Genomic DNA, 17438 nt, shown 5'->3' with positions numbered 1-17438 from the left:
TTTACCACAAGAAATATAGGAATCATCCAAAACACTTCTAGCATTTTAAAGTAATATAAAGTATTAATTATAGAGTGCTAAAAGAAATTTCCACTTGGGTCCTTCCAGTCCTGCCCCCCTGCCTCATTTGCCAGTGGGTGCCACTATTAATGATGTGAAGTATATTAACACCAATATACTTCATAACATTATGAAGTATATGAAGATACACAGGAGTTTATAAAGATAGAACTATATGTACTAATCACACATAGATTTTTAAAACCTAGAATCGTGCAATACATATTTGTCTATAATTTTCCTTTTATTCATAGCCATTTACTATGGGCTTCTTTTTGGTCAGAATAAGAAGACTATTATTCATTAGTTTTAAGAGTAATTCAATATTTTTTGTAGTGGCAGATCATAGTTTATTCAACCATTTTCCTACTAATAGTCATTTGTTTTAGTACATTGCCATTGCAAAAAAAAAGAAAGATGCTTCAATGGATATCTTTACATTTATATCTGAATATTCTTGTACTATCATTTCTTTAAGATAAATTCGGGGAAAAACCATATAGGCCTATTTTATTTTAATAGATTTTTCCAATTTGCTTTTTCAAAAGACTGTAGAAGTTATTATTCCTCCCAAATACTCTTGAAGAATATCAGAGAATAGCAGTTTCCACACACTCACCAACACTGGATTGTATTAATCTTTTAAGTTTTGACAATGTGATAAGTGAAATGGAATCTCCTTGTTACAGAAATTTGCATTTTCCTGACCAATAATGAAGTTGAACACATTTTAATGTATTTATTTTTAGGTTTTTCTTCAAATATTCCTTTTCATATTTTTGCCCATTTTCCCATTTTATGTTGCTTTTAAATTTTTTATTAATTTCTAGAAGCCCTTTAAATATCAAATATCTAAATATCTCTATTAACTCTTTATTCCATGTAAAACATCCATTTTCTCCCAGTCTTTTGAGTTTGTTCATATGTGTCACTAGCTATGCACAAATGTGGCTGGGCGAAGTGGCCCATGCCTGTAATTCTAGCACTTTGGGAGGCCAAGGTGGGAGGATCCTTCGAGTCCAGGAGTTCAAGACCAGAAATTAGTTGGGTATGGTGGTGTGCACCTGGGGTCCCAGCTACTCAGGAGGCTGAGTCAGGAGGCTTGCTTGAGTGCAGGAGGTGGAGGCTACAGTTAGCCATGATAGTGCCACTGCATTCCAGCCTGGGCAACAGGGTGAGACATTGTCTCAAAAAAACAAAAATGTTTAATTTTTTAAATACAATCAAATCCATTACTCCCCTCTTTAAAATTATAGCTTCCCGGCATTGCTTAGGAAGCAATTTTTTATTTTCTATGAAAAATAATAAAATACTAATTAGCATGTGAAATAGAACAAAAACTTCAGCTTCTAAGTCAAAATGAGAAATCTTATTTTTAAGCCAAAAAAGTAATAACCAATTCAACTCACATAGATTCAAAAATCTAAAAAAACCTATAAACAAAATAACTAGTAAAATATTCAAATAATACAATATGATCACATAAAGTTTATTATAATAATGTGAGGATGGCTTACTAATTAGAAATCTGTTGATGTAATTTATCACATCAGTAGGGCAAAGATTAAAAAATGTATAATTATTAATATAAATGCCCCCAAAATAATGAAATTGTATCCAATTTCCACTGCTGGTTGTTTAAAAAATACAAAAATAGGAATGCAAGAAAAATAATATTTATCTCAAATAGCCAAAATCACACTTAATTTGGGAAGCACTAGAATCATTAGTTTTTATATTTCAGGTACATGGCACCTTTGCTTCTTTCCTCACTATTATTTGATCTCACTCATTATGCAAATGAGTAAGATTAAGAAAAAGAAATGAAAGTTTCCTTTTTATGAAACTTTATTTATGAAAGTTTATTTATGTAGAAAAATGAGTCAGACTAGAAGATTGGATGATTTCCCACCTAAGAAAATTTTAATTCAAAAGATATAAGAGCTAATAAGCAAATTCATTCAAGTGGCTTTTTTTTTTTTTTTTGTAGAGATTGGCATCTTGCTATGTTGCCCAGGCTGTTTTCAAACTCCTGGCCTCAAGCGGTCCCCCTGCCTCAACCTTCCAAAGTGCTGGGATTACAGGTGTGAGCCACCATGCCCAGCTAAAGTGGTTTGTAACAAAATACTTATACAACAAGCACTACATTCCTACATAGCAGTAATTACACTAACTAAACAATATACTAGGAAAAGCACCAATTTCCAGTAGTACAAATGCTATGAAGTAATGAGAAATATTTTCAAATGTCCAGGAAAATGCAATACTTTACTAAGGAACATAAAGCTTTGAGTAAATGTAGAAGTATATCACGTTTCTTAAAGAAATATTACTATTTAAAAATATGTCAGCTGTGCATGGTGGCTCATGCCTGTAATCCCAGTACTTTGGGAGGCCAAAGTGGAAGGGTTGTTTAAGTCTAGGAGTTTCAAATCAGCCTGGGCAACACAGTGAGACCATGTCTCTACAAAAAATTAGGTGAGTGTGGTGGTGTGTGTCTGTGGTCGCAGCTACTTCAGGAGGCTGAGGTGGGAGGACCACTTGAGCCTGGGAGGTCTAGGCTGCAGTGAGCCATAATCCTGTGACTGCACTCCAGCCTGGGCAGAAGAGTGAGGCCCTGTTTCCAAAAATAAATAAAAATAAAACTATGTTAATTTTCTACAAATTAATTTATAAATCTAATTTAATACTAATCAAAGGTCAAATGAGACACTGACAAAATGATTCTGATATTCATCTGAGAGTCTAAATTGATTAGATGAACCCTGAATATTTTGGAAACATATAAATAATAATGACTTGATCTATCAGATATAAAAACATTATAAAATTCTAATAACTAAAACAGGATAGTATTGGCATAGGAACTAAATGATGAATGGAACAAAATAACATTTTCCAAAAACATACGTCCAAATTTGGTATATAATAAAGGTGATAGTTCAGATCAGTGTTATAACTTAAAAGACATTGTCTGCTTAATGCAATGTGTGCCCACAGATTATTCACCTCATTTCAATAATGATCAGTGTAATGGTTAATATTGAGTGTTAACTTGATTGGATTGAAGGATGCAAAGTATTGATCGTGGGTGTATCCGTGAGGGTGTTGCCAAAGGAGATTAACATTTGAGTCAGTGGACTGGAAGAGGCAGACCTACCCTAAATCTGGGTGGGCATCACCTAATCAGCTACCAACACGGCTAGAATAAAGCAGGCAGAAGAAAGTGGAAGAGCAGACTTGCTGAATCTTCCAGCTTCCATCTTTCTCCTCCTGTGCTGAATGCTTCCTGCACTTGAACATCAGACTCCAAGTTCTTCAGCTTTTGGACTCTTGGACTTACACCAGTGATTTTCCAGGGGCTCTTGGGCCTTTGGCCACAGACTGAAGGCTGCACTGTCGGCTTCCCTGCTTTTGAGGTTTTGAGACTTGGACCGGCTTTCTTGCTCCTCAGCTCATAGATGGCCTATTGTGGGACTTCACCTTGTGATCGTCTCCTAATAAACTCCCCTTCATATATACATATATCCTATTAGTTCTGTCTCTTTAGAGAACCCTAATACAATCAGCATACCTTATGTTCCCTCTTGCTTTTATTTTGCAGTATCATTTGAAAGAAAGTTGTAAATACTGTTTCACCTTAAATATTTCAGTATGTGTCTCCTAACAAAAAAAAAGGCATTCTATGTAATCATCATATACTTTTAATGCCTAGAAAATTAACATTAATTATATAATATCTAAATGCAGGCCATATTGAAATATTCCCAATTGTATAAACACAATTTTATTAGTGGTTTTATTGGATTATTTCAGACCAGAATATATTCCACGCTCATATATTTCATTTGGTTATTTTTGTTTCTGTCGTCTCTTTAGATCTAGTTGAGATACCCTACTTTTCTTTCATGACTTTGAATTTTTGATATCTTGTAAATTTTTGTTCTATAATCCTTTAAAGTCAGGTTTATTGAAGTATAATTTATGTAGTGTAAAATTCATCTTTTTTAGTGTATACTTTTATGAGTTTTTACAAATACATTCGGTGATGTAACCATCACAATCGAGATAAAGAACATTTCTAGCTCCCCAAAAAGTTCCATTGTGCCTCTTTTTCATAAACACTTTCCTCTTCTGCAAGATTCTCGCAACCACTGCTTTATTTTTTATCCCTACAGTTTTGCCTTTTTAGGAAAGTCATATAAAGGGAATCATACAGTATGTAGCCTTTTGAATCTGAGTTTTTACTTTCCATATTTGTTTGAGATTTATCCATTGTGTGGATATACCAAAATTTGTTTATCCATTTATAAGTCGAAAAATTTTTGGTATTCAGGTTTTGACAATTGTGGATAAAACCTCTATAAATACTTGTATACAGGCTTTTGTGTAAACATGTTTTCATTTCTCATTGGTAAACAGCTAGAATTGAGATTGGGGAATCATATTGTAACTGTATGTTAACTTGTATAAGAAACCAGCAACATGTTTTCCAAAGTGGCTGTACCATTCTACATTTCCATCATCAGTATATGAGCCTGGCTGGGTATGGTGGCTCATGCCTATAACCCAGTACCTTGTGGGGATGAGGCAGAAGGATCACTTGAGGCCAGGAGTTCAAAGCCAGCCTATGAGATTTTTAGTTGTTCCACATTCTTGCCAACACTTGCTATGTCAGTCTTTCATTTCGCCATTCTAAATAGTTGTGTGATGGTGTCTCATTATGGCTTTAATTTGTACTACTATCATGAACAATTATGTTGAACTCTATGTTTCTAGGTCAGGAAGGGATAGTTTTTAAGCTGACTGCTATTAGAACGACTCTACCCCAGTGAAATATTAAAGTCATTTCTACATTGTCTTTGTTTCCCCCTTTCAAGCCTTCTCTCTTTTGGCTGAGAAAATATAACCAAGCCCCAATGCATGTCTCAGTCTACTCAGAAGGCTGACAGAATTTTCCTAACACTGATTTTTTTTTAACTTGTGTGGATTATGGTTTCACTACCAAAGGAAGAGAAAGAGTTAGTTAGGAATCATCTGGAATTCCTTGAAAATTATTATTGATGGTAGCAGAAATGATGAGCTCTATTTCTGCCACTCTCACTTTCTCTTTCATACATATACACATACGAATACCTCACACAGTCTAAAAAATGGTGGCTTTTCAGAAAATGTATTCCATGCTCACGTATTATTCCAGAAACTGTTCTTTACCCCATAAACCCTCCCTTCAAAATTTCTTTTCAGAGTAAATATTTTCCAACTTGATCTTAGCAAATATTCCCTTTAATGTGCCTGAAAAGGATTAATTTTCTTCACAGACTACTCCCCAAAACTATATCCGTAAGAAAAAACTATGATGCATATTTCAGTATTGTTGAGGTGTAGATAAAAATATAAAGGCACAGTCAGAAATGGGACATTTCAGGGGTGAGAGAAAGCTGGTAGGTAATGAAAGTAGACGAAACAGTATGAAACAGGCAATGCAATTTAAAGTAGGTTTTGGGGTTAACTTCCCTTAGAATTAACTTCCTTTAGAAATAACACATTTTCTCGCAGTTCTTTATGGATTCTTGTCATTTTCCAATGAGTATATGCTTTACAAAATTTTTTCAGTGAAGATTCTGACACACTTTAGTCCTCTTAAGACCTCCAAAGTAAATTTTCCACTTTTTTTTATTTATAAGAAAGATGGGGAGGATATTACTTATCATTTCATGGCTGACATGGAAAACAGCTATATTAATTTTTTAAATAGAGGTCCTATGGATCCACAGCACATGAAAACAGCACCTACCACTAATCTGCAGTTTTGTTACCTATTGATAATTCACCAGTGAACATCTTTGATTTGTAGTGCAATAAAGATTCAAATTATTCAAACTGGACCCAATGCATTAAAGTTTAGAGATGTCAATTTTTACAAATGTTGAAGACAACAGGCAGGAAATATATTGATTTGCCAGGGAAAATCATTGGCAAAACAATGGGAATTTGGAAGAGTTCCTGCCTTAGTATCCTCCCCAAGACACACACACACACACACACACTCTCTCTCTCTCTCTCTCTCTCTCTCGCTCTCTTCCAAAGTAAGACTTAAATGAAGATATAAAGCAGTTTTGAAAGAAAAGAAGTTAGCAAGGACAGCATACTACCCATGATAATGGTTCTCAAGCTTATAAAATGAATTGCCCTGGAGGGAGCAAAAGATCCTTACACCCAAATTTTACTCATTCCCATTTTTCAACTGAGAATGGGAGAGGTGACTCGATGACAAGTGTTGCTGAACAAACAAATTTCAGGATACTATGTTTCAGGCCCAGCATGGTGGCTCATATCTGTAATCCCAACACTTTGCGAGGCTGAGGCGGGAGGATCACTTGACTCTGTGAGTTCAAGACCAGCCTGGGCAACATAGTGAGGCCTTGTCTCTACAAATAATAATTAGTGAGGCATGGTGGTGCTTGCCTGTATTCCCAGCTACTCAGGAGGCTCAGGTAGGAGGATTGCTTGAGCCTAGGAAGTTGAGGTTGCAGTGAGCCATGATTGTGCCACTGCCCACTTTAGCATGGGTGACAGAGTGAGACCCTGTCTAAAAATAGAAAAATAAGATGTTTTATCTGTTTTAACAATTGAGTATAGATAGTATTTTTAAATACCTGTCCCCTTAGCTTACTTAACATGTAGTTAGTACGAAATAATGGACCCTAAATAATGGGCCCTAAGTATGGTTGATCCATTTGCATCACAACATACTGTAGGTATGACTGAACACACAATAACTTAAACATGATAAACAAACAATAACATATAACTAAAAAGCAGGTAGAACAGAATCAAAACCTAAGCTCACTCAATATAGCACTGGTGATATGTTGATAAAGTGTCCTGCCAGAAGTTTAAGGGAGTTTATGTAATTTATGAGGCTACAGAGAAGAAAATTATCCACTCCCTGAGTGGTGACAAAAACCAATGCTTCATTACTTTCCTCAGGAGCAAAAAAAAAAAAAAAAAAAAAAAAATCTAGGAATTTCTAAACCCAGCAGTATCAGATATATTAGATAGGTGAGAGCCACCTGCAGTGGCTCTGATGAGAGTGATCTCTGCCTCACTACTCCTGCCACCCTTCCTCTGTTGCCCACCTGCCTCAGGAGGGATTACATATAACTTAAATGGTTATTTCCATCCCTCCAGTTTCTGGATTCCCGTTATAATAATTTTACCTCCAGATATAGGGAACGAAATAGGAAAGGGCAACCTGCTACTCATCAGACTCAGGGTAGAGCACGCAAGTTTGGGACGTAGACATTTCGTTATTACAGTAATACAACAAATTCTGAACACATGGAGTTTTGAAGGTGACTTGTCATTTCTGAGTCACTAAAAGTAGATTTAATTATCTGGCTATTGCGTCCAAGTATGTAACCATTTAAAAATTATATAATAAGGGCCAGGCATGGTGGCTCACGCCTGTAATCCCAGCACTTTGGGAGGCTGAGGTGGGCGGATCACCCAAGGTCGGGAGTTCGAGACCAGCCTGACCAACATGGAGAAACCCTGTCTCTGCTAAAGATACAAAATTAGCCAGGTGTGGTGGCGTAAGCCTGTAATCCCAGCTACTCGGGAGGCTGAGGCAGAGGAATAGCTTGAACCCGGGACAGGGAGGTTGCAGTGAGCAGAGATGGTGCCACTGCACTCCAAGCTGGGCAACAAGAGCAAAATTCCTTCTCAAAAAAAAAAATTACATAATAAGAAATACAAATGTTATTACATTTGGGAGAAGGCTGGGCGTGGTGGCTTACACCTGTAATCCCAGCATTTTTGAGAGGCGGGTGGATCATTTGAGGTCAGGGGTTTGAGACCAGCCTGGCCAATATGGTGAAACCCTGTTTCTACTAAAAATACAAAAATTAGCTGGGTGTGGTGGCACATGCTTGTAATCCCAACTACTTGGGAGGCTGAGGCAGGAGAATTGCTTGAACCTGGGAGGCGGAGGTTTCAGTGAGCTGAGATAGCACCACTGCACTCCAGGCTGGGTGATAGAGTGAGACTCCATCTCAAAAAAAAGAAAAAAAAAAGGAAAAAAAAATAAATTTAGGAGGAAAAACATTTAATGTTAGGGAGACACATGTAATTTAATTCTTTTTTCTATAAGCACTATTTCTGTCAGTTGAAAATGAGAAAATACTAATTATAGAATATAGACACACACAGAATTGAAGGAATATAAATAGTGGAACATCTTTGTGTTATACTAATTCCATCTAAGGAAAAGATAAATATGTGAGTCTTAAGCAAAAGAAATAAGCCCATATCTTTGTCTCAATTATCTAATTTATGCAAAAGTGGGAGAACAACAAATAGTCTGTGCAGGTATTAACTTCTGATTAGTTGTTTCTTTTCATGAGGTTGAATTAATCTTTGAAGTTATGGATAATTGATCATTTGGTTTCTGCTATTAAAACTACATCAAGTTTTGGTATCCATATGACTGTATTTGAATACACACTTTATTCCATGCAAAAACATTTGCATTTGATGCAAAAACGAATTACCAGAAATGAAGTGACTTAAAATAACACATTTATTATCTCGTAGTTCTGTAAGTCAGAAGTCCTGGCATGGGCTCAGCTGGGTTCTCTGCTCAGGTTCTCACCAGGCTGAAATCAAGGTGTCAGCCAAGCTGCGCTCCCTTCTGTAGTTCTGGGTATTCTTCCAAACTCATGTGGTTGTTGGCAGAATTAAGAATCCTGTAGGAAGGAAGGCCTGCTTTCTTGCTGACCATCAGCTAGGGGCTACTCTCAGTTCTTAGAGGCCACTTGCCATTTTCTGCCATATAGGTCTCACTATAACATGAAACTTTACTTCTTCACAGCTAAAAGAAAAGCATCTGCTGTTGCTTTCAATCTCCCTGACTTCTCCTTGACCTTCTTTTTTTTTTTTTTTTGGAGTCTCGCTCTGTCACCAGGCTGGAGTAGTGCAGTGGCACGATCTTGGCTCACTGCAACCTCCACCTCCCAGGTTCAAGCAATTCTCCTGCCTCAGCCTCCTGAGTAGCTGGGACTACAGGCTACTTTTTTTTTTTTTTTTTTTTTGTATTTTAGTAGAAACGGGGTTTCACCATGTTGCCCAGGCTGGTCTCGAACTCCTGAGCTCAGGCAATCCGCCTGCCTCAGCCTCCCAAAGTGCTACGATTACAGGTGTGAGCCACCACGCCCAGCCGTTCCTTGACCCTCTTTTTAAGAGTTCACTTGATTATGTCAGGCCCACCTAGGATAATCTGCCTTTACTTATTTATTTGGTTCTTTTTGAGACAGGGTGTCTCTCACTCTGTTGCCCAGGTTCTGGAGCGCAGTGGTGCAAGATCATGGCTCACTGTGGCCTTGACCTCCCGGGCTCAAGCTACCCTTCCGCCTCAGCCTCTAGATTAGCTGGGAGTATAGGTGTGAGCTAACATGTCCGGCTAATTTTTAAATTTTTCATAAAGATAAGGTCTCCCTATGTTGCCCAAGCTGGTCTCGAACTCCTGGACTTAAGTGTTCCTCCTGTCTCAGACTCCGAAAATCTGCCTTTAAAATTCAGTTGATTAACAAATTTAGGTGCTGGCAATTTGAGAGGAAACAAAGTAGGAATTAATTCTGATGGGAATGATAGTCAAATAACACAGAAATACCACAACTGCGGACTGTGGTAACCGCTGTGAAGGAAATGAACAGGGGAGTGTAACAGAGTGACTGGGGAAGAGCTCTCATGACAGGAGGTGATATTAGGGCTGATATCATCTGGAAACTCAGAATGAATCAGTCAAGAGAAGAGCTTAGGGAAGAACAGGCCAGGCAGCAGCTGAACTTTCATATCATGTCTGAAACAAATTACTCAGGAATATAGATTGTCCTGAAGGGAATTCTCTGGAAACTTGTTTTTCACTATCATCTTTGGCCTTGAGTATTTCAGCAAAAACACAATATAATATGGAATTAAATTTACTGAACACCTGGGTGTTCCATGATTTTAAGATGCATCAGACAATGTCTTTCTAGGCCATCTGTCACATTTACCACAATTACTGGGATCAATGGCATGTGAACTTTGTTCTCCTTGTGCGTCACTGGTGCTATAGGATGTTTTAGCTATTTACCACAACCACCATTACCCAACTTCAAGCAGCATGAAAACCTTTTACACAAGGCTGTCTTTTTATAAGCAAATGTGAATTTCAAATTTAGTATAACCTATGTTAGCAAAGAAGAAAAAACTTTTCTTTTTACCTTTTTGCCACATTTTAAATTTATATACTGGTTTTCAGTGTGAATCTCAGTATGCCATAACTCAAATCTACCTCAGGTTGGAATATTATTCAAATATGTAACTATTTTACGTTATAGAATCCATTATTTCACCATAAGTTATTCATTGAAATAAATCATAAGAACAAGCAATTTGGGGGTTTTCTCCCTATATTCATCATTCCCTTCCCTCTATCCAATTCAGAATTAAATCCTGACAACTCCACATCAGAAATGTTTCTCAATAACAACCTTACTTCATTATTCCCAGAATGCCTACATTCTTTTTTTTGTTTTGTTTTGCTTTTTGTTTTTTGAGATGGAGTTTTGCACTTGTTGCCCAGGCTGGAGTGCAATGGCACAATCTCAGCTCACTGCAACCCCTGCCTTCCAGGTTCAAGTGATTCTCCTGCCTCAGCCTCCTGAGTAGCTGGGATTACAGACATGCGCCACCGTGCCCAACTAATTTTTGTATTTTTAGTAGTGTGAGATTTCACCATGTTGGCCAGGCTGGTCTTGAACTCCTGACCTCAGGTGATCTGCCCGCTTTGACTTCCCAAAGTGCTGGGATCAAAGGCGTGAGCCATCACACCCGGCCCTAAATTCATACTTTTAAGGCTTCTCTATGGACCCTTTGAACAACTTTAACTGGCCTTCCTTCTAAGAGGTTGCTTCTCCTCTAGTCCGTATTCTACACAGTAGCCTGATTATCTTCCCAAAAACTGAACAAAATCCCTGTCCTCATGGAGCCTGTGTTCTAATTGAACAAACCAACAATTTTTAAAAATGTGATAATGAGCTATAAAGAAAATAAAAACGGTAAGAGGAAAGGGCAAAGGAGGGATTAACTTTAGATAGGTTGGTGACATTTGATAATAACAAATGCTAATTCCCTCTAGCTAAAGAGCAGCAGGAAAACAACTAGATTCAAACCAAGGTGGGTTTAATGTCTTGTTGCAGGGAGGCAGAGAGCAATGAGGAGCGAAGTTGGGCAGGAGCACTCTCAGTAAGAAGGTATTGGTATTGTGAAAAACATTACAGGAATGAGTGTGTTGTTAGGTGATTTTGGGGAAGTGTCAAGGTTTTGCTCTGGATTGGATGCTGGCAGGAAACAGGTGATCCTATAACTTAATATTTTAATATTTGCTATCTAGAAGGCAGGAAGAATGGATCAAGGCTAAGCCTGTAATTGGCCAAGAAACAGTGGTCACTTATATTAACCAGAATGTTTGGTCATTTTTGTGGTTTAGAGACTGTTCTTGTATTTGCTGTGTTCAGACATGATTGTGGAGGGGTCTTATTTTTGTCTTGCCTATTGTAGTCATGAAGTGACTATAACTGATGTTGATGTTTTGTGAGACTGTTTATATTTGACAAAACAATGAGAACTGAGAGTGCCAGGACAGCTGCCAGTACCACAAATGCCTAGCTAATAGTGCCAGTCCAGCTCCTGGCTGTCCGGAGTTGGTTTCCACTGCAACTCCACCCTCTCTGCCCCCCAACTAGCAAAGCCATCAGCTGCTACAACTGTCTCTATAATTCTAATTTATGACTCTTATTCATAATTCTGTATCTTTAACATTTACAACATTAGTATTATTATTTAGGGTACTGAGTTCCAAAACTCATTACAGCTCTCCTGATAGTAGTAGTAGCTTATTTAATCACTGATGAACTATACAAGACTCTCTCTGCTATTTGCTGTGGTAAAGAAATAAAAAGAAGGGTTAGAGATAATCCTAAGCCTCAAAGAATCTGAATTTTTTTCTGGGGAGAACTAGTGGTGTGATGATGGTGGGTGATGAGAACAGACATGCAAAATATCTCAACTATAAAAAACAAGTATCTTTTGTCAGCACAGAGTCCAATAGGTAGACCAAAGACAATTTGCTTGTGGTTGAATGGTTTAGGAACTGGGAGTAAGGAAACAAATATTGTAAATTTTAGCAACGACTTCAGAACTCTCAGACTCAGTTACTTCATCTCTAAAAACAAGAAGTTGAAGTTGGATGGTATGTGTAGTTCTGATACATTTGCATGGTGCCAGGCTGTCTGTACAGGAATCGCATAGGGAGCCTGTTACCAGGTAGCGATTCGAGGGCCCCGTATCCAGAAAGCATAAAACATCCTAAGTTTTTGAGATTCATCCATGCTTTTTCTCTTGTGTTGCTGAGTAGTATTTAATTAGATGAATATATCAGTTTATTAATCCATTCTCCCACTGATGGGCATCTGGGCAGTTTATAGTTTTTGGTGACCATGAATAAAGTTGTTACGGACATTTTTGTACATGTCTTTTTATCGATATATGCTTTTATTTCTCTGGATAAATACCTAGATGTGGGATTGCTGGCTCATAGGGCAGATGTGTATTTAACTTATATGAAATGTATAGGTCGCAATTTTTTTTAAGAGACTGTGTTTCGCTACGCTGCTCAAGATGGACTACAGTGGCTATTCACATGCATAATCATAACAAGCTGGGCTCAAGCGATCCTCACGCCTCACCAGCCCTGTTGTAGTTTGAATGATAGGTACCACCACATCTGGCTCTGACAGGTTCATATTTTTGACATAAAGTTACAAAACACTTTATAATACTCTTGCCTTTTGTGAAAGTGCAGCCTAGTAGAGATGTCAAAGGATCTGTAATAAGTCCTCAAGCACTGCTCTGGGGCCCTGGAAGATTCCCCTACAGGCAAATGGATGAAAGTTATGTGGATTATATGTGTACGTAAATGTAGTTCAGGCAATGCATTTGATAGTGAATAGCGTGTATGTCTGTGAAATCTTTTGACAAATATTTGCTTCTAGAATTCCACATCACTGTCATTAGGCTCTGAAAGGATCCCTGAATGTGACAGACTTAAGATTGGTCATTTCTGACAAAAAGGCCAGAATTAACAATTGTTTGACAGCATGTTTGAGAGCAGGCTGGGTGGGGCTGGCCACTATAGTGGGAATAGCAATGTAGGTTCCAACAGTGGTCTTCTCCAAGCCACTGGGCCTTGAATATTGCAATACTTCTTCCTCAGTCAGCTCTCTCAAGTTATCCTTAGCAGATTTTTTTTTAAACACCTGCCACTTCTCTTCCACCCTTCAGCAGGTAACCAAGCTCTATCTGAAGCAAAACAGAAACCAACAGAAAGGAACTCTTTCACCTTCCTGCTAGAAACATCCACCTCTCTGTATCCATCCTTTATCTACCTTTCCTCATTCTCTGTAATCACAATGAAGAAAGTATCCTTCCTAAAGCACTCTCCATTCCACCTTCTCCTCTTATTTCTCTCACTAGAGTGGCTCATTCCCATGGTATTTGCCTCCTCTAATTTTTCGCTTGTGAAAGCTAACCTCTCCGCACCAGGTACCGCTCTAGCAGCTGCCCTAGCTCTTTAGCCTCGATATAGTCAAACCTTCTAAAGGACTGCCTGCATAGCTGTTACCTCTTTCTCATCTGGATCACCAAGGTTTGTCATATAGCAGGCACTGCACCGTCATGTTTAAAATATACAACAGACGGCTAGACAGGATTCCGAGGGTGTAGACAATAAAGTGATCTACAGTTTGTAGCCTGGGTGTTGAATGGCTCACTGGGTGGGGAAGCTGTTATCTTTCTGCTGTGCACAGGTAATTTGATATATGCTTTCATTCTGAAATAAAGTTGTGGAAAGGCAGTAGTACGCAACAATTAAGAAAACACAAGTGGGTAAACAGTGGTGCCGCACAACCAATCAACCCCTCACATGACTTTGGTGCGCATCACCCAGGGGCCGCATCTGCCACTCCGCCTGAAGCGCGGTCAGCGCCCACACTGGCCCTTCCGGCGGAACCCGCCTCGCGGCTTCGAAGTGGCCTCGGTTTCCGAGTCAGGGGTGGTGACAGGGGTGGAAGGTGAGGGGAAGAGCCCAGCGGCTCCCGGCCAATGGCAGCTCTTGAACTTACACCTCGAGACGTCAGCGCGGCTGTGAAAACGGATGTCACACAGCTGGCTCGGAAGTGTCTCCTCCCGCCTCAGAAACGCGGCGCACGCCCAGCAGCTTCGGAAAAACCTTAGGCGGTGGGAGGGAGGGGCGTGCGCCGCACCCCGCAAGCCCAGAGCTCCGTGCCCTAGCCGGCCGGCTTCTTCCCGTAGTGCCGGTGTGACGGCCGTCCCGGGTGAGCAGCCGAGTGCCGGCGTCCCCGCCACGAGCGCGCCACCGCAACTGGCTCCGCCCCCTGCCGGAACGGGCCGCGCGCTCCTGCGGCTCCGAGCAGAGTCGCGGGTGCGCGCGCCGGCGGCGGATCCGCAGTTAAAATGGTCCGAGCGGGACCCGGCCTTGCCCCCGCCGCTGCGCTGACTGACTGAGCCGGTTGGCCGGGCCCGGACTGGTCGCCTAGCCGGCAGGCTCGCTCGCTCCCTCCCTCGCATCCCCAAAGCTCGCGCCCATCGTTCTCCCGGCTTCCCTGGGCAAAGCATGTAGCCCCCGTCGGGCACTCCGGCGGCCCGCAGCTGACGCCCACCCCCCACCGTCGCGTGTGTGCCCGTGTGTGCGTGTGTGTGCGCAGGGAGGGCGACCCCGCCGGGGGCCGAGCCAGCGAGCGGCCTGCCCCGCTGCCGGGAGCCCGCCTCTCTGGGTCTCCCTCCCTCCCGTCCCGGTCCCCCTCCTCGGGGCCTTCTATATGGGCCACCTTCTCTCGAAGGAGCCGCGTAACCGCCCGAGCCAGAAGAGGCCTCGCTGTTGCAGTTGGTGCCGCCGCCGGCGCCCTCTCCTCAGGCTGCCTCGCCGGACCCCAGCCAAGGTGCCCCCTCAGCCGGCGGCGCCCCGGAGCCGGGACTGCTTCTTCCGCGGGCCCTGCATGCTCTGCTTCATCGTGCACAGTCCCGGCGCGCCCGCCCCCGCCGGCCCAGAGGAGGAGCCGCCGCTCTCGCCGCCGCCGCGGGACGGGGCCTACGCTGCAGCCTCCTCCTCTCAGCACCTGGCGCGGCGCTACGCGGCCCTGGCCGCCGAGGACTGCGCCGCTGCTGCCCGCCGCTTCCTGGTATCCTCGGCCGCCGCCGCCGCCGCCGCTGCCGCCTCGGCTTCGTCGCCCGCCTCCTGCTGCAAAGAGTTGGGGCTGGCTGCGGCCGCCGCCTGGGAGCAGCAGGGCCGAAGTCTCTTCCTGGCCAGCTTGGGGCCGGTGCGCTTCCTGGGGCCGCCCGCCGCCGTGCAGCTCTTCCGGGGGCCGACACCGTCACCGGCCGAGCCCCCTACGCCCCCCGAAATGGTGTGCAAGCGGAAGGGGGCCGGGGTCCCCGCCTGCACCCCCTGCAAGCAGCCCCGCTGCGGCGGCGGGGGCTGCGGCGGCGGCGGCGGCGGCGGCGGCGGGGGAGGGCCTGCGGGGGGAGGCGCTTCGCCGCCCCGGCCCCCCGACGCCGGCTGCTGCCAGGCCCCGGAGCAGCCCCCGCAGCCGCTCTGCCCTCCGCCCTCTTCTCCCACCTCCGAAGGTGCCCCCACCGAAGCTGGCGGGGACGCTGTCCGAGCCGGGGGCACCGCCCCCTCGTCCGCCCAGCAGCAGCATGAATGTGGCGACGCGGACTGTCGGGAGCCCCCCGAAAACCCCTGCGACTGTCACAGGGAGCCGCCCCCCGAAACCCCAGACATCAACCAGCTGCCGCCGTCCATCCTGCTCAAGGTGGGTCTGGGCGAGAGGCGCAGGGATGCTCGCTTTCCCCCACCCCCGGCCCCCGCCTCCGAGGCTTTCTCTCTCCTCCCCCTAAGCGCGGAGGAGGGGGGTTCCCTGACAGCCTAGGGACGTCCCAAGGGGAGACTGGGAAGCCAGTGGGGCCTCTGCGTATGGCCTATTTTTTGAAGTAGGAGCACTTGGAGTCTACTGAATGTCTTTTAATAGCTTGACTCTATAACCCACCATTCAGGGTTCAGCTATTATTAGAATCCCAACCCAGTGGTTTAGAAACTTCGCAGGTATTCTGTGGAAAAAATTTTTTTTTAAATCGAGGAATTTATACTTAGTGGGTAAAGGCTTTGCATGTTGGTGTTTGAAAGTCTTTAAACATTACTTTCACGTTTGATGGCTGGTAGTTAATGTCAAACGGTTAACTTACTGAGCATTTACCATAATCAGGCACTGCGCCAGACTTTATATATATAATATTCCCATTTATCTAGTTAACGCTGCGAGATAAATACTGTTAATATCTTTATTTTATACAGGAAGAAACTGATTTCTCCGTGCTGTGGGCCACGGTTTATAGTAGTGAGTCAGGCAGAAGTGGTCTTTGCTCCTGTGGAGCTGACAGTCTAGTGGGGCTTGAAGTGGTTGAATGACTTGTGCAAGGTCACATACAGAAAGTAAAGGGTAGATCTAGGTCTTGAATGAGGGAATTTAAGACCACCTGACTTAAAAACCTCTTTGTTTATGCTATGTTGTAATGCCCTTCTACATTTTAACCCTTGCATAAAAGCATACAGATTACCAGAGGTAAGCACAGATGTATTTTTTGTTGGGAGATGGGTGTCCTGCATGAAGTTTGTGTCATTTTCAACTACCAAGAATATTTTGCAGTTTTGTCAATGCTAGTGACAAACTTTAGTTACATAATAGAGTTTTTATTAAGTTATTATTAACTTTTTCCCTCCTTTTCTCTCTTCTCCCACCCTACCCTATTTGGAGCTTAATAAATATAAACCATTTTCATTGTGGATGATACTAGAGACTAGCCATAAATAACCTTGATAAGAATTTGGCTACTTTTACTGTTACTGAAGTAACTGTCATTAATTACAATTGTTATTGTCACCAATATAGTTTCTTTGACTAGACTTTTTGCATATTTACAGTACTGTGTGTTTGGGTCTGTTTTACAGTGATATTATTGTTCTTGTGAGTGATACAGCAAGAGGGTGGGAAAACTTACATTTCCTTGTGTCAAAATGTAATGATCTAATTCTTATGGAGGTCTACTTGTTGGAAGAGTAATTGCCTACTCTTTGTGTGCAGAGGTGCATTTTAGGACAAAGGGAACTTTCTTGAGTCCTTTAAATCACTGGATGATATGGATAAATAAAATATCAACAAATATTTGGTATGGAAACTTGATTGCTGTCTTCTTAT

General features: G+C 42.1%; 2 protein-coding genes across 9 annotated transcripts in view; one reads left to right on the top strand and one right to left on the bottom strand.

The window, feature by feature from the left end:
• The window catches only part of LOC104006505 (uncharacterized), a 243330-nt gene extending 228576 nt beyond the window's left edge, over window positions 1–14754 (bottom strand). For all 4 annotated transcript variants that reach the window (XR_010156933.1, XR_010156932.1, XR_010156934.1 and 1 more), the window contains exon 1: window positions 14289–14754. Coding sequence is in view for 1 of the 4 variants with exons in the window: in XM_063810510.1 (XP_063666580.1) it covers window positions 14289–14754 (466 nt within the window). In the remaining 3 variants the exon portion in view is untranslated. The remainder of the gene's footprint in view (window positions 1–14288) is intronic.
• Window positions 14331–17438, top strand: part of FBXL17 (F-box and leucine rich repeat protein 17) — a 525181-nt gene continuing 522073 nt past the window's right edge. For all 5 annotated transcript variants that reach the window (XM_016953578.4, XM_016953580.4, XM_054685123.2 and 2 more), the window contains exon 1: window positions 14331–15998. In XM_016953578.4, the coding sequence (XP_016809067.2) occupies window positions 15006–15998 (993 nt within the window). In that variant the 5' untranslated portion in view covers window positions 14331–15005. The remainder of the gene's footprint in view (window positions 15999–17438) is intronic.

The sequence above is a fragment of the Pan troglodytes genome, chromosome 4, assembly GCF_028858775.2.
Source record: "Pan troglodytes isolate AG18354 chromosome 4, NHGRI_mPanTro3-v2.0_pri, whole genome shotgun sequence".
Classification (NCBI taxonomy): Eukaryota; Metazoa; Chordata; class Mammalia; order Primates; family Hominidae; genus Pan; species Pan troglodytes.
Note: the sequence above shows the minus strand (reverse complement) of the source record. Positions and strands in the feature narration are given on the sequence as shown.